Source organism: Carassius gibelio, chromosome B9 (genome assembly GCF_023724105.1).
Source record: "Carassius gibelio isolate Cgi1373 ecotype wild population from Czech Republic chromosome B9, carGib1.2-hapl.c, whole genome shotgun sequence".
NCBI classification, from domain to species: domain Eukaryota; kingdom Metazoa; phylum Chordata; class Actinopteri; order Cypriniformes; family Cyprinidae; genus Carassius; species Carassius gibelio.
In genome coordinates, this window is record NC_068404.1 from 20,369,715 (window position 1) to 20,393,910 (window position 24,196).

Genomic DNA, 24,196 nt, shown 5'->3' on the forward strand with positions numbered 1-24,196 from the left:
AATGCGAAGCCTCTTTGGATAATAAACACATTGCCGCTCTCTAGTGGGACACAGTAAAATCGCATTGCAAGTTCCTTTACGCCATTAAAGTAATAGTTCACCTAAAATACCAATTCTGTCATCGTTTACTCACCCTCATGTTGTCCCTGATACTTTTTTGATAATTGAGAATATCAGGCAGGTGGCAGCCTAAAATCTCATGTTCCAAAGAATAAAGTCATTCATAATCATACTAAAACTGTTTTAAGTCCACTAAATGAAGTGATATAATCAGTTATTATACTGTGTTGGACTGCTTCTATTCACTAGAACAGAAGATCAGCCCGTGGAATGGAACTTTCAGAAGAACTGCAAAAGCGTCAAAAGGTTCTAATATTATTGGCAGAGCTTTAAATCTCCCTATACATATTAAGTTCATTTGAACAGAATGGATTAAAAAAAAAAAAAAAAAAAAAAAAAAAAAAAACCGGGCACAACCCAGGCCTAACTGAGCAAGAGGAAAAAGAGGGAAGATGTCATACGGGTGATCAAGAGACCAGCTACACTACTGACCGCGATGCATAGCATTTTGGCTGACATCAATTTTCTCAGCACTGCAGATTTGGCACTATTCGACAAAAAGGAACCCACTTCTGAAAAAGATGAACATTACATAATGCCTGAATTTTGCTAGAAGTCTTGTGACAAACCTGAAAGCTTTTCCTTTTTTTTTTACTGTGCTCAAAGGACACTAAAATTAAACCGAGTGTCCTGAATGTTTGGTGCAAACCAAATATAACTGCAGCCCTACCTTCATGCTTTCAGAGTTGCTTTTCAGTGATTTATGAAGGGACATATTCTGTACTAATAATTCTGATTCAGATGCATGATGGGAGAATGTTTCATAGTGAAAGCTTGCAAAGCCTCTTGTTGTCCAGGCATAGATGCCCTGCTAAAGAATAACAGGGCTGTTAGACATTGAGAAGAACATAAAGGGCAATAATTTATTCCTTAACATAAATCTGATAAACAAAAACAAAAAAAAGAAGAAGAGTAACACTGAACCATGTTGTTACAAGTTCCGCAACAGGGCAGATGACACGTTTGACCTAAAATCACACAAGAACATGGTATGGAGGCATCTTGTTTTGACCACACTTTTCTTTCATATGTTACATATTTCATATAATAAAACATTAACGATAATACATTTCTCTCTGTACATACTGCTGCAGTAGATACAGTATTTTACAGCTGTAACAATAGTGCTGGTGTTGTGAGCCACATGCTGTGCTGCCCATGAACGTCTGGCTTAAAATGCGGACATGATCAGCATCACATCCTGCATGAGATACACACCCAGACAGATGGGTACATAATCTAAAACAAAACTGGAGAGACTATTCCATAATTCAGACTCTGAGGAGTGGGTAGGCAATGAGGACTCGGCCCTATGACACTGATTGTTATGGAGATGAGGTACAAGGTTCAAAGTTATCCACCCAAAATCTCCAAGGGTTTCAGGCTAGAACTGAGTCGCCAGTGCAAATATAGCTGGCCATGTGCATTTGATGGCTCTATAAGAAATCTTGAGTGTCGCACTCTTGTCCTTCCTGTGTGATGTGTGGAAGTCTGAGTCATCTTATCCATCCTGATTTTTCCTTTTGCAAAGCTTGTCGGTTTCAAGTGTTTCTCTTAGTTCTCTCTTATAATGCTTACAAGTCTTTAAAAAAACTACAAAGTCAATGAGGCGACCAAGGCTTGAGTTCTCGCCCAGGGGCAGCGTTACTATACAGTTTTGCGTTTTGATCCTGTCACGATTGGCCGAGCGTACTCCACAAAGTCGTCGATGAGAACAGGCCATGCTCCTGAAACAAAAAAACCCATCACATTATTAAAATCCAACATACCCTTTATGAATAAATGCTGCTAATTTATGACTTAAAATTCAGTCAGCATATCAGCGCACAAAACTAAAAAGTATTGATAATGCAGGTCACCTTCTTCATCATAGTTTGACATGTCATCTGCAATCATGCTGCCGAAATCCAAGAGCAAGTTCCATGTGTCTTTGGGAATTGATCGCTTATGATGCTCCTGCACAAAATAAAGACAGAGACCAGAGAGCATCTAAATGGATTGCTAAAGGAAATTATTCCACTCTGTGGTTATTAATGTGTCGCGTAGCAGCCAGAAAACCCATTTTCATTTGTATTCGACTCTAAACAGGATCAAAAGTCCAAATCTGTAATGACTTACCAATAAGAATCTGTTCCAGAGGTCTAGGAACTTAAAACGTCCAGCCAGAACCAGGTTCCAATAGGCTACTGCCATCTCTAAATCTGAAATGGAAAAAGACCAGTAATACAGACAGTGTTAGAAACCCGAATGAAAACACACAGAAATGCAGTAAGAAAAGGTGCCCTTACCTAAACCTTTTTGTCCAGGATTCTTGGCAAAGTTGAAGGTGAACTGGTAGAAGTCTTTGAACTTTCCGCTGTCTTTCAGATCCTGTTCTAATCTGGGCAGAAGAGCTCGAAGCTTCTCCGGACTGTCACACCTGCAGATGAAATGAAACGTTTAGGCTCAACGTCAGTCTAATCAAAAACTCATTAAAGGTGCTGTTAGCGATTACAGCCGGACTTCTTCCATTCTGCCAATTTGAACTACGGTATATTTCTTCTTTCAGCAAATCTAAAACGTGCAACATCATTTGAGATATATTTCAGATTGGCTCATTGTTCTGTGGTTCTCAGAGCTGAAGACTGTCACAGAAACAGGTGTTATTTCTCAAGACACCTTTTTTTCCAGCGATTCTGTCAGGGAGTAGGACATTTTGTGAGATATTCCCAGAGCACCTTTAATGATACTGCCAACCACCACACAAGCCAAAAATTGTCAACAGTGCCCACCCCAGCTCTGTCATGCCCTCAATGAACTCTTTCTTGCTGAATTCACACTGTGTTGCTGCACGGAATTTCCATGCCACAACCAGAACACTGATGCTGGCCGGATCCAGATTGAGGTCATCACAGAACTGTTGAATTCCATCGATCCCAATCTTATTCTCATCCTGGGGATCTGAGGGGGAAAAGCAAGAGACGTAAAAAAAAAAAAACACACACACAAAAAAACTTAAGTGTCTCAGTTTAGTTAAACAAAGATTTCTAAAAGGAATTCAACATTTAAAGGTGCTGCAGGACATTTTTCTTTAGGCTTTGCTGGCTCTTCTTCATATTAGTGGTTTTGGGCTTGTGAATGCACCATGTTTGTTTGTATAGGTCCTGTAATTTTTTTCTTCACTCTGTGGCATGAAAGCTGCAGAACTTGTTTTATTGCTCTAACAGGAAAACCTTATATAGACTTTTTTTTCCCACTCAAACTTTGTCTTTATTCCAACTTTCCAAGTTTAATTCAATTTTGTTTAGAAGTACGTATATGTTTGGTTAAAGTTGCAATGTAACAAAAGTAGAGACAAAGTCATTTTTCCACATTGTGAGAGAATCTGATCTTCTTGAAAAACTTGGACTTGGTTCAGTCGATTAGTTTTTGATTGGATCTATCCAATCATCTATCTTCCTCTAGGAAGATGTGAATGCACACTGACAGCTTAATATAGAGGGGGGGGGGGGGTATGTAAATTAAATGATTTGAGAAGCCTGCCATAAATCACCAAAGAGAAAGCATGTCATTTAATGGGTAGAGTTATTACATTTTAATTATATGTTACAAAGTCAAAACATTTTTTACTATTGTAACAGATGGATGAATTAGGATGCATTTCCATTTCATGCCAGCTTTAAGCACCTGCTGAATAAGAACTATATAAAGAAATCTATTATTAGAACAACTATTATTTTTATTATTAGTAACTCAGTGGAACTGCATGACACTGCTGGTTGTGTGATTTCAAAATAAAGGCCCTCACAATTAAATCATATTTCTCAAAAGCAATAGAAAAAAAATGACAGACTTTTTTTAATGAGAAACAAAAGACTAAGAGCACTTTTTAGCATGCATTAAAACTCTCACCTTTGTATCGATTGTAAAGCTGCTCCAGCTTTTTTCGGTCCACTGAGCTCTTCATGGATTCCTTGTGGTACAAATCTGGGTTCTGAAAGTAGTTATCGGTGGCCACCTCTAGTTTCCAGTCATTCTGAGTGAGGCAGTATACGGCGGTCTTCTCCCCGGCTTGAGTAAAGGACATGAACTGCCGTACCTTGTCCTTTTGGGAGGATTTTAGTTTATGCTGTGTGGACACAAAAGATATGCCCTCAGACATGAACAATACACTCAGCAGTGTGTACAAACAGACAGAGACACAAACGAACATACAGAGAGAGAAAATTGCACACATTCAGGCACAAGACTAAAGCTGACAACTGGAACAACCATAAACAACGTGTTGACCAAACGTCCAGACCTATGTGGCAATTTAAAAGGACATTCTACCGGTTACAGCAAGTTCGACTGAAGCACCAAGCATGTGAGGACCTGTGACAGGCCACTTGCGCTTGGCATGTAATATGAGATGGCAAGCTCAGGGGCGGCCAGTGCAAAACAACCGGGTTACCCTACAGTTATTTCCATCGATGCACAGTGAGCTGTTTTTACTCTAGTTCTTAAAACGAGTTCAAAAGAAACATTCTGACTGGGCCGTCACAAGACACAGAACCAGAACACAATGTTCAAAAAGTTTGACAGCCCACTTAAGACATGTTTGGAGGGTATTACAATGTGGAAAATAACCAGGATGATATTGGGGGCTGGGTTGAAAGGGCAGGGCTAAAAGACTTACGTTTGACATTTCATAGCTGGTATGGATGTCACTTAACCCTCCTGTTCAGCAGACATTGACTGCCTGGTTGTTTGGGGTCCCAGAGACCCCTATTGTATGTGTAAAATCACTGTAAACATTTAAAAACATAAGTGGTGTCATTGCATTTCTCAATCAGGTTTTAAACTTGGGGTCTCAATGACACCACAACAGAAATAAGCTTTATTTTTAACGTAAAACTATTTAATCATAACATCGAGTTGAAAGCTTGTTTATAATCAGATCTGATGCATTTTTGGAAAACCTGATTGTTCGATGTTAAGTATGATTTTGGTGTTAAAATAGGGCTTGGAGGGTCTTTAAAATCCAAAACAGAACATATGTGTTAAAAGCATGCATGTTTGGCTAAAGCAGAGAATAATAATAATCCTTTGATACATTAAGCAGTAGTACATAGTGCATGATTCCAGGACACATAGGCGCAAAGGTACATGCTGAACTCCCTAAATATCAACAACTGACCTTCCTGCCCATACAAAACATACACACAATTATGATCATCCTCGGTGCGACACGCGCAGACTACAACTCGTGCAAGACGCGGAATATCTACGTTTGCCAGAGCTTCTCCGTCGAACAATTAAGCAGAAAACGTCAGCAATATTTTTAATTTCTATGTCACCTACCATTTTATCACCCACTGTTTGACCAAATTGATACCCAGTGCTCCCATGTACAACTGCGCATGCGTGTGGGCATCAAGGGAATGCGCTAGAACACCAGCGAGTCTGCGCGATGGAAGCGGTCAAGTGCTGGGAGTTGTAGTTCGTAAACGTGCGTTCTAGTTTGGAGAATATAAGGTTGTGACCTATTGGTGTTACTGTCTCTAATTAAAAACTCTATCCAGAGATGAGTAGTAACAAATGAAAAGTAGTAAACTACATTTAACTACATTTTCTGTAGTTTTTCGTATGAATCAATTCATTCAGCTCAAATGAACAGAAAATGATTCATTTTAGAAAGTCGATTCGGTCAGACGGTTCATACCTGTTGCGCATCTGTTCATAAATTATTAATTGATTAATTTGAGATTCCGTCGTATTTCTTATTGCAGTAGCTTATGAACGCATGTTTCTACCAGATGCTTTTGCCCCTAGTCTTGTTCATACTTTTTTAGTAAGTACTTTTTTAATAAAATCGTAAAATGTATACCCTCAGGTTGTGGCACAAGTATGTTGTTGCTGTGAAATATTTTATGATTTTCATGTTTATTATGAATGCATCATTTTAGAAAAGTAAAAAATCATAATCAGATCAGATCTGAATTCTGTGTTTTATTTATTTATTATTATTAATGTTATGTTACTACTATGGTCATCTCTCAGTAGCACAATCTGCAGACTCTGCCAGCATAATCTAGCACTGGTTCTGACCTACTTTTGAGCATGTTCAGCTGACCAGTGCAGTATGGCTAAATCGTTGAGTGGATAACAGTGTTGAATGTTTAGTGTGAACACCACCAAATGGACTGATTTCAAAACATGTTTCACATATCTATCCTGCCTAAAAGGTCTGTGCATCTTTCAAGCATGATGTGACTCAAGTTACCTGCTGGTCAAAGTGTTTCTCTTGTAATAAATAAACACAGACAGCATGTGTTGCATGGAGGAGCAAGACCTTCTCTGATTTATGTCATGTGCGGTTATTGGTAATCACAAGCAGTGTTTACAGTCAGGTATATGACCTTTTTTAATAAAGGGTGTTGTAATATTGAATTATTTAATTTGTTTCTTTTATTGATGCATATAGATTTTTTTTCTGTATATATTTGATTCTGAATAATGTTTAACTACTATACCTAATCATATGTATGTTATATTCTATTTTCCAAAAGGTGAAACATCCATCTTCATAGATGTACAGTATTTAACCCAGATAAGTTCTTCAAATATGTCCACCCAGAGACGTGAAAATGATAGGGACATGATAATGGTGACACCCTTTTTTGAACTACTTTTTAGTTATCTGGTTAAAACATGCCGTACAGTGTGTTCTGTAGGGGCAGCATGAATACAGATAAAAAAAAATTCCAGAGCCTGCCCCCAAACAGCAACCTAATGACATAATTTAATTACAGGCATTTTAATTTATTAGTTAGATGATTCATACTTTCTAAATCTTGACCTTTGTTTGATTCCAAAAATGCATTTTAGAATAGCTCTAATAATGGAGGTGTAAAGTAATTGAATAATAATACTTCACTGCTTAAGTATTTTAGAGTATTTGTAACTAAGACTGTTAAAACAGAATTATTGCATGTTTAGACTGTTAAAACAGAATTCTTGCATGATTTGTAAACATGCAAGAATTCTGTTTTAACAGTCTTAGTTACACACACACACACACACACACACACACACACACACACACACACACACACACACACACATATATATATTACAATTTCAAATAGTTTTTAAACGGATTATGTCTTATAAAAAAATACAAAAAAGGTATTTTTATTCTAACAGAAGTAATCATGTTCGAACTATCCTTTTATTTAAGCAAGAATTTATTTGTTTTTATTAATTGAGATTATCTCAAATAAAATAAAAGTAAATAAATAATCTCTTCTGTCTGGTCTAAAAAGTCTATTAACGACCTAAGAAAAGTGTTTACTTTTTAATGTTAAATAATGAAGATCAATTAATTGTGGATACTTTTGTTTACTTTTCCTCATATATTTTTGGCTTAGTCTTTAGACTTTAATTGAGTAAATTTCTTGACATTGTATCTGTACTTAAACGTATGTTCAATTTCTCGGTATATTTTACACCCCATGCCTAATACTAATACAAATAAATAGGAAACCATTTACGTTACAGTGCAACGGGGAAGCGGTGTTAATGTACATGTATCGAAAGAAAGTGCTTTTAAATGATTAACGATTTAAATTATTAACTTAAAAATACTCATAGTAGCTATTATTATATATTTTGAGTCTGATTATCAAAATGTACTAGATATTTTATATATATAAACATTTCGATTATTGAGTTTCTCTTCATTATTTACATTCATTCTTACGCACGTTCCGCCCTCAGACGCAGTAGGGTGGGATCCATTGAAATCAACCAATGAGAAAATCTTAACAAAGGTACTGTAGCGTCTCGTCCAATCAAAATGCAGTACAGGCGTGGCTTCCGTGTTACACTCCCCCGACGTCACGCGCATTACTGTCCAATCGGATTTCCCGTGGCGTGGACACCGCCAAGCTCAGTTTTACAGACCCAGAGAGGGAGCAGTTTCTACTGTGTGCTCCTCTTCATTCAGCTCTAGACGGTTGAAGGCGGATGCAACCGACCGTAAGTGAGACAAGCGGGGGCTTGGAGTCCACGCAGACGAGCTTGACCGATGTTTTCGATCTTTAGAATTACTCATTGCATAAAAAGTTGTCGTTTATCTGCGTTTGAAAATGATAAGATAATTTGCCATGAAATAAGTGCGTTTGCCAGCAAAACCGGTCAGTAACCTCACCGTGTATCTATATAACGTTACAATTATACATAACGGCATCTATGATCGTTATTCTGTGAACCTCAGTCCGGTTTAATTATCACGTAACGTTATATGTGAAATATTGAAACTGTTTGTCTCGAATGGCTTGTGTTAGCCGACAAGCTAACCCATGTCAAGTGCCTCTGTCAGAGGAGTGCAATGGTAAACCCTTAATGATCTCTACTCGCATTTGGCCATTGCACGAAAAAGCTACCAAACCAGACGTGTAGCAAACAATAATATGTAGATCCTAGATTGATTATATTAAAGCTGCCCAGATGACCTCGATTTGAGTGGAAGTTAGCTTACCAGCTCGCCTGGTCGCTAGCTAAACAGCTTCATCACATTCGCTCTAAAGCGTGTTTTAAACACTTTCAATTAAAAATGAAAGGGTTGTTGTTGTTTAATTTGTATTAACTGAGGTGTTTATTAACTAGATGATAATTAGTTTAGGTCGTCATAAGGAGCTGTCACTTCAGCTAGCAGGCTATTAAAGCATCACTGCATGATGGCTTTGCTTTAGCTTCCATGTAAAATGGCTGCCAGGCATTAAACCAAATCCATCCTGCTAGTTATGTTAGTTAGTAAACAATAAAGTCAAATTTTGAACGATTGTTTTCCATTTTTGAAGAACTGTCTGTCGTCTAAACACATGCTGTAGCGAAGCCAATGAATTTATACCCTCCAGCAGAATTGTGTTATGACTCTCAGCTCTTGCTGAATATAATGGGTCTTTTCTATATACTGTTCCTAAGATAAAATATAGAAACTTGTTGTAAAAGAAATCTATAATAGTCGTTATTTTCTGAAACCATGCACGAGGATTTCACAGTTGCCATGCGTCTTTTATGTGCATGCTTATAACATCCGCATCCATTTTGGGTTTCATGAATGTGCCCCGATCTTACAATCAAACATCTTCTAAGTGCAAACTCGTTCCAAAAGGATGACCATTCACTGCACACGGGTTTTATTTGTTATATTATGTGATTTATCTTTGTTTCCTGTTTGAGAGATGGGCTTCAGACCTCCTCTTCCTCTGTCCTCTTGCTAACTGGCTATGCCAACAAAAACAGCACCTAAGAAGGCAAAGGGCTTCAGGACTGTAAGTTCAGAGGAAAGTTTACACACTTCATTTCCAGATGGCCATTTAAGTCCGATCCGTTCGCAAAACGGTACGAGCACATGCACAATACTCGATCTGGTCGCATTTAAGCAGAAGGGGTACGTTTTGATCACATTTAGACCAGGGTTTCGGTGCAAAACGTGTTTGAAAGGCAGCTAGCTAACTGGGCTAACACGCTTTATCATAGGACATACTGCTTCGATTGTGCATTATATGTGATGCGGAAAGTATAAACGAATAAAAGAATTTTCGTTATGCGTTTACGTGGTTTTTATAACTTGGGACACTGTTCATATTTCCTATATTTAAGGGCCCATTGCTTTTGCAAAAAAAGTTACTTAAATCGACAGTAACTGTTGCATATAGATGCCTTTCAGAAGATTGCATGCGGTTTTTGAGTGCACGAGTTGAAATTTCGACGTTTAAAGAGATGGAAAGATTCGTCGAGGTCTTTTGTCTGGTAATATAAGCTGCACGAGTGCTGGAAGAAAATCGATGGGCCTCGTTTTCATCAATTATGACTGTGTCTCAATACCTTGTGAGCTACCTACCTAGACAGCATTTTAAATGAAGTGAACTGTGTGGTAAAGAGCCCAGATCTTCGTGTATTCACACTGTCCTTGGGCTTGAAAGAGGACATCAATCTCATTTTAGCCCACCTTACCTGTGACAGAGTTTCAGTCCATTTCACACACACTAGCAAGAGTGCTGTTGTGCAGAACATCAGCATATGACCAGAATATCAGATGATTGCAAGTTTACTGTACTGTTGCATAAAAGCAACATCGTAATCAGTATTGAGTCAAAGGAACCAAACCATCAGGTGTTTTATACAGGTCATTATTATCTAGTAAAACATTCTGGGTTTTTTTTTTCTTTAAATATCATAAAATATGTATGTTTAATCGAATAATATTTTGATATGAAAATCTATGTAATGTTTACGTAATTATACCTATAATAATAAGAATATAAATGTGCTGAACCTTTGACGTTTGAACCCCTTTATAATGCCTAATAATGTTTCCTTGGTGGTTTTCAGACATGCAGACACTTTTTTTAATTATTATTATTATTTTTATTACATTTATTGTGATAATTAGGTAGCATTTTGCATGAATCCTGGTCCTGTTTTGTTCGCAGAGTGGTTTGGCATGAAGGCAAACCTGAAGTCTGTCTGTCTGAATGAATTGTTCTTTTGTGAATCTGTTCATAGATCAAAAACCACCCAAAACTGTGATATACTTGTGCGAAATCCCATTGATCATTGAATCCTTTTGGTGGTTTTTGCAAATGAAAACTTTCCTCATTAGTCACTTTCTCTGCGAGCAACAAAGATTTGTGTAGTAACCTTGGTTACTGTCTTCAAGTGTCCTCAGCTTTTGTGCCAAAACAGTTTCATTTCTGTTTCAGAGACATTTTGTTGTGGAAATTTGGCTCAGGGTTTTCAGCTAGACCAGGCATCTATTCCTCAGCCCCTGGGAACATGGCCAAAGATGTAAGTATTCTCTAGCTCTATTAGATGTAATCGACTGAAAATAGAGTGGAAGTCATTGAGATGATGGTCATCTTGTTCTCCACAGGCTGGTCTGATTGAGGCCAATGGGGAGCTGAAGGTCTTCATTGATCAGAACATGAGCCCTGCCAAAGGTAAGAGGAGCATTAAGAGTTTGTGAAGATAATAGCGCACTGCATCAGCAGCTGAATTTTTTGTAGATTCAAGAATGTTTGATCCTCCAGTAATGCTTCACAAAAGCCCAAAAGCCTGTTTGACCTTACATAGCACTGCATTAAGATGTCCTCTGTGAATAATACCCTTGCAGGTGTGCTGTCTTTGGTAGCGGTGCATCCACAGTCAGTGGTGGTTGGAAAACAGCTGTTGCCAAAAACTCTGGGCCCTTCCAACGTGAACATTGCGCCACACATGGTAAGTTTTGAATGGAGTTTGATTGCATAAAACACTGAAATGTAAGATCACATAAGCGTTATTCACACCGCACTCAACTCTAATTCGTTTTTCAGGTTTAATCTCCCATCTTTCCACACTCTTAAACAGCCAATGCTTTAATAGGATGTGTTTGTTCTAACATCGTTTCCGGTTTTATCAGTTACTTTTACAGGGCTCAAAAAGAGAAAAAGGCTGTTCTAAAGATTTTGTGAATGTTTTGAAAGAAGTCTCTTATGATCGCCAAGGTTTTATAATATTATGAAATATTATAAAAATCTAAAATAGTTTTTCTTAATTAAATTATAAACATCTTAAGATGTCTTCTGTCTCACATGTCTTCAACAATCTTTTTTTAATATGCTGATTTGGTGCTTAAGAAACAATTATTCTTATTTTCATTGTTGAAAAGAGTTGTTCTGCTTAACATTTATTTGTGGAACCTATATAGAAGTGTATATCTTTAAGGCTCTGAAATGCATAAGTTATTATATAGCAGTATATGGTTTTCACTAAACAGTTCTTTTTGCTGAATGGCCTTTTTATGCCTTTAGTTTTACTCTATGATAGCCGTAAACGTCATTGGTCTATTGAGCCAAACATTACTGATTAAATTTTCTATCCATTTTAACAATTGCTTACATGATGATCAAAAATGTAAGATCATCATGAAGGAAACTCAACCTTTAGCGAAATTGGGCAATTCACATTTCTGTCAACTGGCACGAAACTTACTTTGGACATGGGCCAGTGTTTTATGCATATTAGCTAGTCATGATGATGTTGAACACACACCATCTCCTGAGCGAAGATTGAGAGTCATTTGAATTCTGATTCAGCAGGTCAGGGTGAAACAGATTTCCAAGAATGGTTATGTTTAGTTCACAGTTTTATTAATCCACATGGCGCAACACGCAGTAATCGCTAAAGGAGTGAGGTACAGTATATCCTTCTTATGGATGAAGTTTACAACTGCTTTAATATATCCAAGGGATGCTGCTTTTAATTGCTGGAGAGAAATTGAAGCAGGCTTCCCTTAACAACTAAAAAATTAAACCAACTAGTTTAGAAGAGAGAAATTGTTGGCTCGTTTAACTGAGGCTTGCTGTTTAGCCACCTGCATATTCACAGCAGCTGTTGTTAATTCCTTGCCATATGTCAGTGAGAATTGGAAAAATGTCATGTGTGGCCAGCATAAAAAAGAAACATGTTAGTCTGCATTTGTCCTAGTTGAATAAATGTTCAACTTCCTTAACCTCCATCACATCCATTTTCCCAATGATTGTTGTTCAGTTGCTTTGACGCAATGTATTTTGTTTAAAGCGCTCTATAAATAAAGGTGACTTTACTTAACATCACACATTTTTCGTTTAGAATTCATCATAGTAAAGATCTGTTTAATATCATAACAGATACTTTGGTAGCAAGCATTGTTTGCTCTTATGTTTGCTGTATTGTCTCCGAAACCACAGGTCATCAGCACACCTCAGAGGCCCAGCGGCTCCAATGTAATCCTAATGAACAGCCCACACACACCCAGCTCTCAGTTTATCACCCAGAGTCAACCATCGGAAGCGTCTCCGTGGTCCTCGGGGTAAGTCTTACTTGAGCAGGCTACTTCAGAACATGTAATGACATTTCTATTTCAGAAATAGATTCAGTGGAACCAGGTGCATTTCTGGTCTTGAATGCTTTGTATTTTTGTCTTCAGAACGGGTTCAGAATGCAAAGGTGGTCAATCACCTGTGCAAGGAACATATTATATCTAAATGTCAAAATATTAACAGGTTTTACAATTTGTTTACATGAGACAAATTAATAGTGCATTTATTATTGTTTGGCAACTTTATAGAAAATTTTAACTTCATCATCCTTTTTTTTTTTAATTTAAAGAGAAAGTTTGATAATTAACTTTTTATAGCTTGACTATAATTGTGTAAATAAGTTTTGTTGTTGCTACTATTGTTATTGGCTACAGTAAGAATAAGATGCAAACAATTAATGATTTTAGGGATGGAACACAATTATAATTTAATTCTTTTTTAGTGTTTACATGGAATTATAAAAAAAAAAAAAAGAATTAATAAATAGTAGTAATTATTATTATATCCAGTCATTTACATAACATGACTTAAAATGTGTCCAAGTGTCTCAAAATCCACTTTCCATTGAACACATTTTGCTGGACTGTAATAATTCTACTCTTGTGAGAATTATTCTGTTGATAGTTTTGAAAAGGTTTTCAATCAAGTAAATCCAAATCTAATATGAAGTTGTTTTTATTTAAAAAATAAAATCTTAATCAATCTTAAACCTCTTTAGTTAATTATTTAGTTTATTATTATGGCTTTAGTATTTAAACTTCAAAATCGTAGAAAAATATTACATGAAATTTGCCTTGATTTAAATCCGCTTTGTTTTTTCTTCCAAGAAGTACCACGCTGGCACTATAGAACCTTTTTATAAGGAAAATTCCCAGAAAGCAGCAGTTTTTCTGTCATCTAGCATAATGTTAAATATTGTGCAATAATTTGGTTTTTGTTCCGCTTTTCCTCAGAAAGCGGGGTAAGAAGGGGGAGAAGAATGGCAAAGGCCTCAGACATTTCTCAATGAAGGTTTGCGAAAAGGTCCAGCGGAAGGGTGTCACAACCTACAACGAGGTCGCTGATGAGCTTGTGGCCGAGTTCAGCTCTGGTGATAATCATATCTCCCCTAATGATGCGGTAAGCCTCTTCCTGTGGCTAGGCATTGATCCACAGCTTTGTTTGTTGTGTGCAGAAGACGTGCAGCTCTTTAAACCAATTAAAGAGTTGCTTATTCACATTTATCTTCAAAGAATAGTGCTTCACTTTCAGTGTGTCGTCCCTTTTCAGCATGTGTATGACCAGAAGAACATTCGGCGGCGTGTGTACGATGCACTCAATGTGCTGATGGCCATGAACATCATCTCCAAAGAGAAAAAAGAGATCAAATGGATTGGCCTGCCCACAAACTCTGCTCAGGAGTGCCAGAACCTGGAGGTGGAGAGGCAAAGACGTTTGGAGAGAATCAAACAAAAACAGTCGCAACTTCAAGAACTAATCTTACAGGTGAGAAGATGCTCTTTTGTCTTAGAGTTATTTTGACAAGAGAACTTGTTTTGAAAGTGCATTTGTTTCAATTGCAGCAAATTGCCTTCAAGAACCTTGTTCAGCGGAACCGCCAGAGGGAACAACAGACAAAAAGACCCCCACCTGCCAACTCGGTCATTCACTTGCCATTTATCATCGTAAACACCAGCAAGAAAACCGTCATTGACTGCAGCATCTCCAACGACAAGTATGAAATCAGCAGCCAGACCATTTAGGCTTTTGGGAACCTGACTCGAGTATCAGAGATCCTTACTTACACACACCTTTTCTCATTGTTTGTGATCAGGTTTGAGTACCTCTTCAACTTCGATAGCATGTTCGAGATTCATGATGACATTGAGGTGTTAAAGCGCATGGGCATGGCTTGTGGTCTCGAGGTGGGCAAGTGTTCTGCTGAGGACCTGAAGACTGCCAGAAGCTTGGTGCCCAAAGCACTGGAGCCCTATGTCACAGGTTAGTACCAGCTGGTCACCAGAGTATCGTCAGAGTATAAATATGAAGATTTGTGACTGTAAAGGTCACGCGTTTCATTTGATGGGTATTTTTGCGTGCAGAAATGGCGCAGGGGCCTATCAGTAATGTCTACATGACGGGGGCTTCGTCTGCTAACGGAGGCCGCTATCATGTTGGGAGGTGAGTTTCTTTTCAACTTCCAGTTGTTCATTGATAAAATGGAGTTGGAAACAAGAATAGCTAGTTACTCAGGTTACATTATGACAGTTCCCAGTAATGTACTACTGTTAAAAAATTTGGTGCATTAAATTGATCAAAAGTGACGGTGGTGATACATTTTTTTTTTTAATAAAAGATTTGTCAAATAAATGCTTTTAACTTTTAATTTACCAAAGAATTCTGGAAATAATTAGGGATTTTACACTGGCACATTAGAATGATTTATGAAGAACCATGGGACACTGAAGACTGTCAGAGTGATACAGAAATGAAGTTACAGAAGATAAAGAAAACGAAGTAGTGTGACATTTTTCTGTATTACCAGGGCTCCATGCTTGCTTTTTTTTTAGGATCACTTGTGCTTCTAATTAAAAAAAAATGTATGAGCACATAAAAAAAAAAAAATCGTTAGCACCCTGTAATCAGCCAATAATTCTGGTAAAAAAAAAAAATTTGCCTTTCTATTACGGATTGATAATTGACTCCTTAAAGTGATTTACAGGAAATTTTTGTAATGTAATTATTGCATTTTTCTAATATTAAAAAAAGTCATCTTTAATGTAAAAAAAAAAAAAACTTTTAAAATGTATTAAAATAAAAGAATAAAACTTTAATAAGTGAGCAATCAAATGTGCAAATAAATCAATAAATTCCTGTAGCAAATAATGCTACTAGGGGGAAATTGCAACATCTAAAATGAAATATTCAGAATTTGATTTGTAAATGAATGCCCAGAAAGAAATCAATGCTGTGCAAAGCCAAAAAGTATGATAAAGAGTAGCTAGACCTTGTCGACACTGGCATAGTCAATTTGGCCTTTGTCCAGTACTCTCTATGCAACAAGGTATGTCCAGGACAAAGGGCCTTGGACCATTCCTGATAAGAATTCCATTATTTTAGAGAGGGGTGAAAAGCCTGACTGCATAATAAATGAAAAAAAAAATTTTTTAGACTGATTATGTGTAGTTTAATTTTTGGAGTACTTTTTCACACTTTCTTTTCTAGCAGATATAACAGTGTGTTGTATTTCAGAGTGTTTCACTTTCCTCTGTTTCTCTGACAGTGACGGTGGGGCAGACGGCACGATGGCCTCCAGTTCAAACGGCTCTCGGGTGGAGACCCCCGTCTCTTACATGGGCGAGGACGATGACGACGATGAGGATTTTGACGAAAACGATGATGAGGACTAAGCCCAGTCCTCGTTCAGCCTGTCCTTCGTGCACAAGTTCTTCCAGCTGCCATGTCCGAGGATTGATCAACCACATCGCTCTTTTTCTCTCCTCTTCTGCAACTCACCCTTTTTCACTCTCTGTCTGAGAAGGGCATTGAAGAACACGGGCCTTAATAGGATGAGTTGTTTTCATCCTCATCTTTCTGAGCTCAGGACAAGCCACATCATCACAGGCTGTGTGCTCTGCCTGCTGGGAATGCTAGTTTTCAGCTGAAGGACTTTGCTGAAGTTTAGAGGTGTCGCAGCGTTCCTACTGGATGTCATCATGTGTGACCCTCTGATACCTTCCCTCCTGAAGAAACCCCCACTTGCGTACAGCGAGCTGTTGGAAAATGTTGTGTGATCTTTGTGTGAAGTAGTTCTCTTCTGTTTTTGAATGATCTTTTTGTTGTTGTGGTATTTGAACTTGCTGGCTTGATTTGCATTCTGAGGATTCGGAGACTAATGAATCGAAGAACCTACAAAGCCGGCTGCTATTTTTTTGCCCCATGGAGGGGCAGGTGTTTGGACGTGTGGACTCTTTTCGTATGTTGACCTGATTTCTCACAGGCTTTTTTTGTAGAATCTCTCTCTCTTTCTCTCCTCCCGTGTGTGTGTTCAGCTCCTCGGTGTTCTGCTTTTTTGGAGGACTCTGAGAAGTGTCTTTTTTCGTTTCATTTGTTCTCTTTTGGTTTCCGAGCTTCAAACGCCGACCTGGCCTAGAGACACTGGAGGACATCGGAGAAACCTAACTACCTTAAAGCAGTTATAGACATATATAATGCTATTAAGATTGGTTTCTAGTGTCCTCTCTCCGCGTCAGTAATACATCGAAGCGTGTAAGATTATTGTTGTGTATTAAAAAGGTCTCTCTCAACTTCCCTTTAAAAAAATGTCCTTAAAAAAAGAAAGAAAAGCTGAATCCTTGTACTGACTCCTCAAAGTAACTTTTCTGTAATCTAATATAAGTTTCAAATTTAAATATAAAGAATGTTTTAAGATTCCAAACTCGTGTTTATTTGCGACACTAATGTTCTACTACTAATTTCAATAAACTTTATTTTATATACGTGCCTAGTGTGACTAGATCTGCGTTCAGGAAGTTGACATGGCAAAATGTGTTCGAATTCTTTCCCCATAGTGTTTGAGACACTGTTGGTGCCTCTTTTTAAGTTGAGAATATTTGTACTATTAGAGAATGTTAAAGCGGTGATTTCCAGACATGGGAAAGTAATAGACATATCTATTTTAAATATTTTTCTTGTTTATGCTCTCCTCTGACATGTTTTGGTATTATATTGCTCACTGGAAGTGTTTTATCACTGTAAGTGGAGAGGTTTTGCAAATTTCAGATTTTTGTCATGTTCCCAAGTATGACCGAACAGTCCCTCTGTGATCCAGAGTCAAGCCCCCCTTCAGGACACTCCTTCCTGTCATTTCTTTCTTTATTATTCTGTTTGCCACAGCTGTAAACAAGTCCTCTTATTCCCTGAGTGAAGTCTCCCAGGAGCTTGACTTTTTTTTTTTTTAGTTATTTGAGAGACCGTTAGCTTGGGAACTGTTTAGACGAGCCTAATGTCAGTTTGTCTCTTTGTTTTCACACTTTTCCTTGAGGGTGACTTTATTAAAATAGGATTTGTTGTTGTTGTTTATCTTGTCTTGTCACATACACTATACTTATGCTTAAGTGATGGCTAAGCTGAATATTCAGCAGCTGTAACTTTAGGCTTCAGTGTCACATGATCTATCAGAAAATCATTCTAATATGCTGATTTTGTGCTCAATTATTATTATTTTTTAAATTTTGAAAATGGTTGTTCTGCTTTAATATTTTCCTGGCAACAAAATTATTAATTTATAATTAAAATACAAGTTTAGTATAGTTTTAACAGAAAAAGCTTTAGAATTTATCATGTTAATGCAGAAAATCTTGAAATATAACATGTTCGTTTGTTTGCTGGTTTTTATTGTATTCGTTATACTTATTTTTAAATTGTTTTAGCCATGATAATAGCACAAGATGCTGACATGACATTAAATAAATACCACTACTACTATACCATAATTTTTAAAAGACACTAATAATTTACTTAAAGCAAAAGTTTTACTGACCACAAGCTTTTGAACTGTAGAGTAGATTTAGGAAGAAGATTAGGACTTCGCACCATGTTGCAAATGCAATACAATTTTAATAACCATTAACAATGATAGTATTAATGATTATACATAAATTGGGGAACATTTTTTTTTTTGAATTCACACTAAAAACTAAATTTATTTCCAACTCAAACTGAGAAATAAAACAAATTACTGTGAGATATTTAAAATAGGAAACTGACCATTGTGTCACATTAAGTAGATATATAAAGTGACAATAACAAGTATGAAATTGCATAACTTAAAAAAATTTTTTTTTTTAATTCTGAAACAAAAAGGAGCTTCATGTAATAAAAAAATATATACATGAAGAATCACTTTCTTTTTTTTATCCCCCCCCCCCCCCCCCCCAATCATTCCTTGCAATTTTGCAGATGGCCAACAGGTGGAGAACCTTCCCTTCAGTGTTAGGGCTGCACGACTCATTTAATATAATTTGCAAGTCTTGCTACACATCATGTTGTTGGTTCTCCCTCTTCTCCTCCCTCATTTGGGCTGACGTCCTTGCAGTGGCCTGGTAGATCCTTACATCCTCTTGTGGGATCTCATCCAGCAATGTGACATTAAAAACTTTTTTAAAGTTTTCAATGAAGCACAGGTCAGATTGAAATCGCACCTGTTGGAAATGAAACATTGACAACCAACGGGTCTTATAAAAGAGGCTACCTCACAGTTAAAGATAAAGAGTTAACATGTTAGCTATGGTTTAATGGAAAAACATAGAGCCTGACCTTATTTGCCCACAATAGGGTGGTTCCTGGCTTACAGAAGTACTGCATGGTGATCATTAGATCCTCTAGAAAGTTGTGATGATAGACCACGTCTGCACAGAACACATAGTCATAATTGTAGATGGAGCTGGGGAAGTCCCGTTTCACATCCTGACCCCAGACCAGAGCCGCCACCTGAGGTGTGTATCTGCAGCGACCCCGTGTGTTGCGGGAGAGGTTAAAGTTCAGGTTTGACAGGACATCGGGTAGATCTGTGGCTGTGACCCAGGCACCTTGATGTGGAAAAGGTGTAAGTGAAAATAAATGATAACTGCAAACAAATCATTCAAATAAATTGACCTTTGAACTTCCACATCATCACTTTCATGAACAGAAAAAAAGAGATGTTAGTTTAAGTACCCAGTAAACTAGCCACTATGGACACCAGTCCTGTTCCTGCTCCAAGTTCCAGCACTGCTTTATCCAGAAGATCAACCTGCTCCCGGTTCTTTTCCAAATACTTACAGAGCGCTACAGCCTGTGTGCACATACATACATACACAAGTAATCTATGCAAACTTCACAAAACTCTTGAACACTTAAAGGCTTTACACACTTGAAACGGTTATCCTTGCGTCATTCTAAACCCCATCGAATCTTGGGTTATGATGCTTCACACCTCACAATGTTCATCATTTAGCTGGCGTTAACAATTAATGCACAGTAATTGTAAGATGACATTTCACATTGTACTTTCTTAACCATCTAGTGCTCTTTATATAAAACAAAATATATATATTTAGAAATGTTCTTTATCGTAATGGTATGAAACTTGTTAAAGGTTTTAGCATAAAAAAACGTAATGGACATGAAACAAATTTCATCTGGTGAAAGGTTTGGTACTGCATCTAAACAAAATCTTACTGAAAGCTTATGTATTTTTTTTTTTTTTAGATATCAACCTCAAATTTGGAACACAGTATTTGTATATTTTTGACCCTCACAGTTTTAGAGTGAAACATGTTTTGATGTTTTACTCTAAAAATAGGCCTATGTACTTCATATAAATTTCAAGTGCTTTTGTGGATTTTACTTTTTGATCTACTCTATTTTTTTTTCTTTAGCTAAAAACCGCATAAAAAGAGACCTTTTTAAAAAATCTAAGTCTGTGCTCAAAAGCATTCAAGATTTAAAACCGTTTATGTGGCAAATTTCATTTTTAGATCTCTGCTGAAAAAGTTAACACCTAACATAATAAATGGGTTACTAATGCATACATAGAATCATTAAATACCCTAAAATACAAAATATTAAAACTAAAATAAACCTTTTTACGTTCTAATCTGCATATTTTCTAACGTGTCTTGGACAAAGATGACGCATGGCCGGTTTATGTAAATGTTCTTCAAATTACATCCTCAGGTTACTGCAGACTGTATTGAAGAGTTTTTTTCTAAATGGTCTTTTCATACTATATAGCTGGAACTACTGTTGAAATACAACACGCGGATTTTCTGTGACTGTCCAAAGGACGTGAATACGAGGCGGTATCTCTACCAGGAGTTAAAGGCGGAGTTTAGAACGACGATAACCCTTGGTTAAGCGCAGTGTGAAGATTAGGCCTATCTGTTCTCACGCCTGGCCAGATGACCGCTCCAAAAGAGTCGAGTGACTCTCGGATGTTGATCTCCTGCCCGGTGAAGGAAAAGGTCTCATTGCCAAGCGAATAGAAGACAGTGGGCTCCCAGGCATTGCGCCTGTTCAGTGCCTCCTTCTTCATGTCTTTACAGTCCATATCCTCTGAAAAGAGCACCAGTAAGATGTGTCATTGCAATTCAGTCACTGTGTATTTACTGATCTAGGGCCAGTTGCATAAAATTTGCCTCTATGTTAAGTCAGTGTCTTAAGTACAAGTTTGACCAGCTAGCAGTTAGCCAAAGGGTAATCAGTCTTTATTTTTAATCTAAGCTTTTATGCAACTCAATAAAAAAATAAAATAATAATAATAAAATGTACAGTCTTAAAGAAAAAAAAATAACTGAATAACTTTTAAAACTGGTGTTAACCTTTTATGCAGCCGGCCCCTGAACACCTGCATGCACATAGACCTACACCTAAATATAGTGGGATCCAAAGGTTTAATACTACATTAAACCTCTGGGATAAAAAAAAAAATGAAGAAGAAAATTTGTTCACAAGTAGTGGACGACCGATATGTTTTTTTTGACAGCCAATGCTGATATCTTGGAAAGCAGGGGGGCCGATGCCGATATTTGAAAAATGACAGATATCGGCTGATATATCGGTCGACCACTATTCACAAGTACTATTCACAAGTCCAAACACACTTTCATGACATTTTGTAACTATTTTTTTTTTTTTATAAAATTTGTGGCTAAATCTTATGAATTCATGTTATTAATGGTTTTGTATAATCTGCTGACAGTATAGGTTTAGGGGTTGGCACTTCATGCATGTGTTTTTTTTTATCGTAAATTTCTATTAGAACCGCAAAACACCATACAAATTCATACTAAACTGCCAACTTGTAAAATTGTTTTCTCGTGAGATCAGGTTGTCCCAAGTCTTTGAGGTAGAGTCTAATCAAATCTTAAGTATTTTGTCATATACGGGCAAGTTTCAGGTACACAACCATTTTGCCTGATATTTTTATCTAAAGAAGTAAGAGAGTTTACAATAGTTAGTACACTATTACACCACTATGGTAATAAAAAATAAATCAAATATGTTGCATAATAGGTAAATTTTTTTTACTATCATATTAATCCCATATCTCAATCTTCTGCTTATTTACCTTCTTCTGAGTTGTTTGGTGGTGGTTTAACAGGGTCAGGCTGCTTCACGATTCCTTTTTTCTGCACATTTAGACCTGGCCTTCCTTCGATCTCCATTATGGAAACAAGCCCAAATGTCTTCACACTCAATACAGCTATTGTATTGGAACATTTAATTTTGAATTCCCAATAAAAAACATTCTATAACAACATCTACTTACATGCATTTTCCCTAGAAGTTATTGAATTAATGTAGCACAAAAAGTAAGTAAAAATTTCATGCACAATTAATTTGAATGAAAAGTAGTTTCAATAATAAAGCAGTGAAAAGGAAATCAAACACTCTCACAAACATATAGAAACAGACCTGAGACTTTAAAGTTGACATCCTCAGGGCATATTGACTTTTATAAAGAAGCATCTCTCTGCTCCTCCCATGGAAGAACTGGGCTAAATGTGCAGTTAGTTATGAGAGAGAGAGAGACAGAGTGTCACAGTGTCAAAGCTACTTAATTCCACAGCTCAGAGTACAATCCTCTCCTCGGGGAACACTGATCCCTCTCACTGGTTCCTGTGTTTTTGAGTTTGTGGAAAACAGACAGAGATTTAGACTAAGAATGTGTGGAGAAAAGATGGCTGTAGGTATTTATGTTTGTGCACATGTTAACTTCACCAGGAGCCAGTATTTTAATATCTTACGATGCACATGAAGGCATATCCCTTTACCCACAGCCTGGGCACGGCTCTGGCAGATATACTGTGGCCTCTGGGATCTTGGAAGCTGCAGCTGGGGTCCAATAACCTATGCAAGCACAGATGGTAAATGAAAGATGACAAACATTTAAGTGCAAGTGTAGGATGACCTAACGGTCAGTTTTAATAGCTGGGATGGAATCAGACATCAGAAATAACCTGAGACTGGACTGACATAGAAAACATGATGTCTGGCAAGACTGGCATATTAAAGCAGAGGCTTTTTAGAGTGATTTTACCATTGGGTTTATGTGCATAAAACACGTTTATAAAACAAGTTCAACATCAGCATGATACAGTGTTCACAATAAGCACAATGTTTAATAAATTCTTGAATTTCTTGATAATTTACTCTCCCCCATGTCATCCAAGATGTCCATGTCTTTCTTTCATTAGTTGAAAAGAAACTAATGTTTCTCTATGTAGTGGACTTTAGACCAACTGACTGAAGGTCCAAAGTGCAGGTTCATTTCAGTTTCAAAGGGCTCTACACAATCCCACCCAAAAATAAATAGATAAATAAATAAAATAAAATCAATGGGGGTTCTGCCTGTTGGGTCATTTTATTGGATTGTTTTTAATATTTTTACCCATGTACAGGGTCGTTTTTCTTCAACTAGGTTGCTGGATCATTTTTTAATGCTGGGTTATTATTCTTTTTTTCGACCCAACCTCCGTCTCCGATGAAACAACCAAGCTGCTGTGTTACAGTTAGTGCGCTGGCCTATTGAGTCCTCTACAATAAAGGTATATCTATAAAGGTTTTTATACATTTTATTTAATTGATAAAGTCTTTATTGTGCTGTAAACTGTATTATTTTACGCAACACAGCATAAGGACGAGATGCCATTCAGCTGCGTAATTATCTTTTTTTTTATATAATCAAGGCCACCAAAGAGTTTAGCATTTAGTTGAATAATTATTATGCATCTATTTAACCATTAAACTTATGTGAAATGCCCTTCATGTACACAAGAATCCACAGTTGTATTCCAAATGACGTTCAATACACTACGCTTATATCATGTATTGGCACATTAATCTGAAGGACAAACAGCAATTGCAAATTGCAAACAAACTATTATGTTCATCCAAAAGGAGAAAAAAAAGAGAGTACTCCCTAGTCCCCTTGCATGGTAAACTAATTTTACACTCTGGGATTATCATGTCTGTCAGTTTTAGGCCATGTTTAATCAGACACCTGGGATGAGAGCATAACGTCTGATTAACACTCCCGTTGAAGCTGTAAACACAGACCTTGCTGTATTACATTCAGGTCTATAATACTTCTGAGAACAGTAATACTGCTGAAACATGGCTGAGTGATCATATCAAATTGATGTATCAGGGATGAAACATCTGTACCATCTAAAGCAAATAGA

The 24,196-nt window shown here is 37.1% G+C and overlaps 3 protein-coding genes across 11 annotated transcripts; 1 reads left to right on the forward strand and 2 right to left on the reverse strand.

The window, feature by feature from the left end:
- Positions 1–969: 969 nt before the first annotated feature.
- dcun1d2a (DCN1, defective in cullin neddylation 1, domain containing 2a) lies at positions 970–5,584 on the reverse strand. Of its 7 annotated transcripts, none has more exons than XM_052565767.1 (8): positions 5,443–5,490; positions 4,778–4,886; positions 4,012–4,228; positions 2,892–3,060; positions 2,409–2,539; positions 2,239–2,321; positions 1,980–2,076; positions 970–1,847 (listed from the first exon to the last, which is right to left on the reverse strand). In XM_052565767.1, exons 2-8 carry the CDS (start codon positions 4,784–4,786, stop codon positions 1,768–1,770), a joined length of 786 nt encoding a protein of 261 aa, XP_052421727.1. In that variant the 5' UTR covers positions 4,787–4,886; positions 5,443–5,490; the 3' UTR covers positions 970–1,767. The 7 variants fall into 7 exon arrangements, with proteins under 7 accessions (XP_052421727.1, XP_052421728.1, XP_052421729.1 ...); XM_052565768.1 differs by lacking the exon at positions 5,443–5,490 and adding an exon at positions 5,279–5,419; XM_052565769.1 differs by lacking the exon at positions 4,778–4,886 and having other exon boundaries at positions 5,443–5,584.
- A 2,378-nt stretch (positions 5,585–7,962) lies between these two features.
- On the forward strand, positions 7,963–17,467 carry LOC127965288 (transcription factor Dp-1). 3 transcript variants are annotated; one of them, XM_052566036.1, is made up of 11 exons: positions 7,963–8,121; positions 10,854–10,938; positions 11,024–11,090; positions 11,264–11,367; positions 12,858–12,979; positions 13,943–14,108; positions 14,259–14,474; positions 14,552–14,703; positions 14,803–14,969; positions 15,071–15,149; positions 16,252–17,467. In XM_052566036.1, exons 2-11 carry the CDS (start codon positions 10,927–10,929, stop codon positions 16,376–16,378), a joined length of 1,212 nt encoding a protein of 403 aa, XP_052421996.1. In that variant the 5' UTR covers positions 7,963–8,121; positions 10,854–10,926; the 3' UTR covers positions 16,379–17,467. The 3 variants fall into 3 exon arrangements, with proteins under 3 accessions (XP_052421996.1, XP_052421998.1, XP_052421997.1); XM_052566038.1 differs by lacking the exon at positions 7,963–8,121 and adding an exon at positions 9,095–9,419; XM_052566037.1 differs by lacking the exon at positions 7,963–8,121 and adding an exon at positions 9,362–9,489.
- A 1,428-nt stretch (positions 17,468–18,895) lies between these two features.
- Positions 18,896–22,757, reverse strand: LOC127965289 (protein-lysine methyltransferase METTL21C-like). The gene is made up of 6 exons (XM_052566039.1): positions 22,428–22,757; positions 22,081–22,215; positions 20,902–21,065; positions 19,686–19,803; positions 19,287–19,558; positions 18,896–19,171 (listed from the first exon to the last, which is right to left on the reverse strand). Exons 2-6 carry the CDS (start codon positions 22,175–22,177, stop codon positions 19,004–19,006), a joined length of 819 nt encoding a protein of 272 aa, XP_052421999.1. The 5' UTR covers positions 22,178–22,215; positions 22,428–22,757; the 3' UTR covers positions 18,896–19,003.
- Between the last annotated feature and the right edge of the window lie 1,439 nt (positions 22,758–24,196).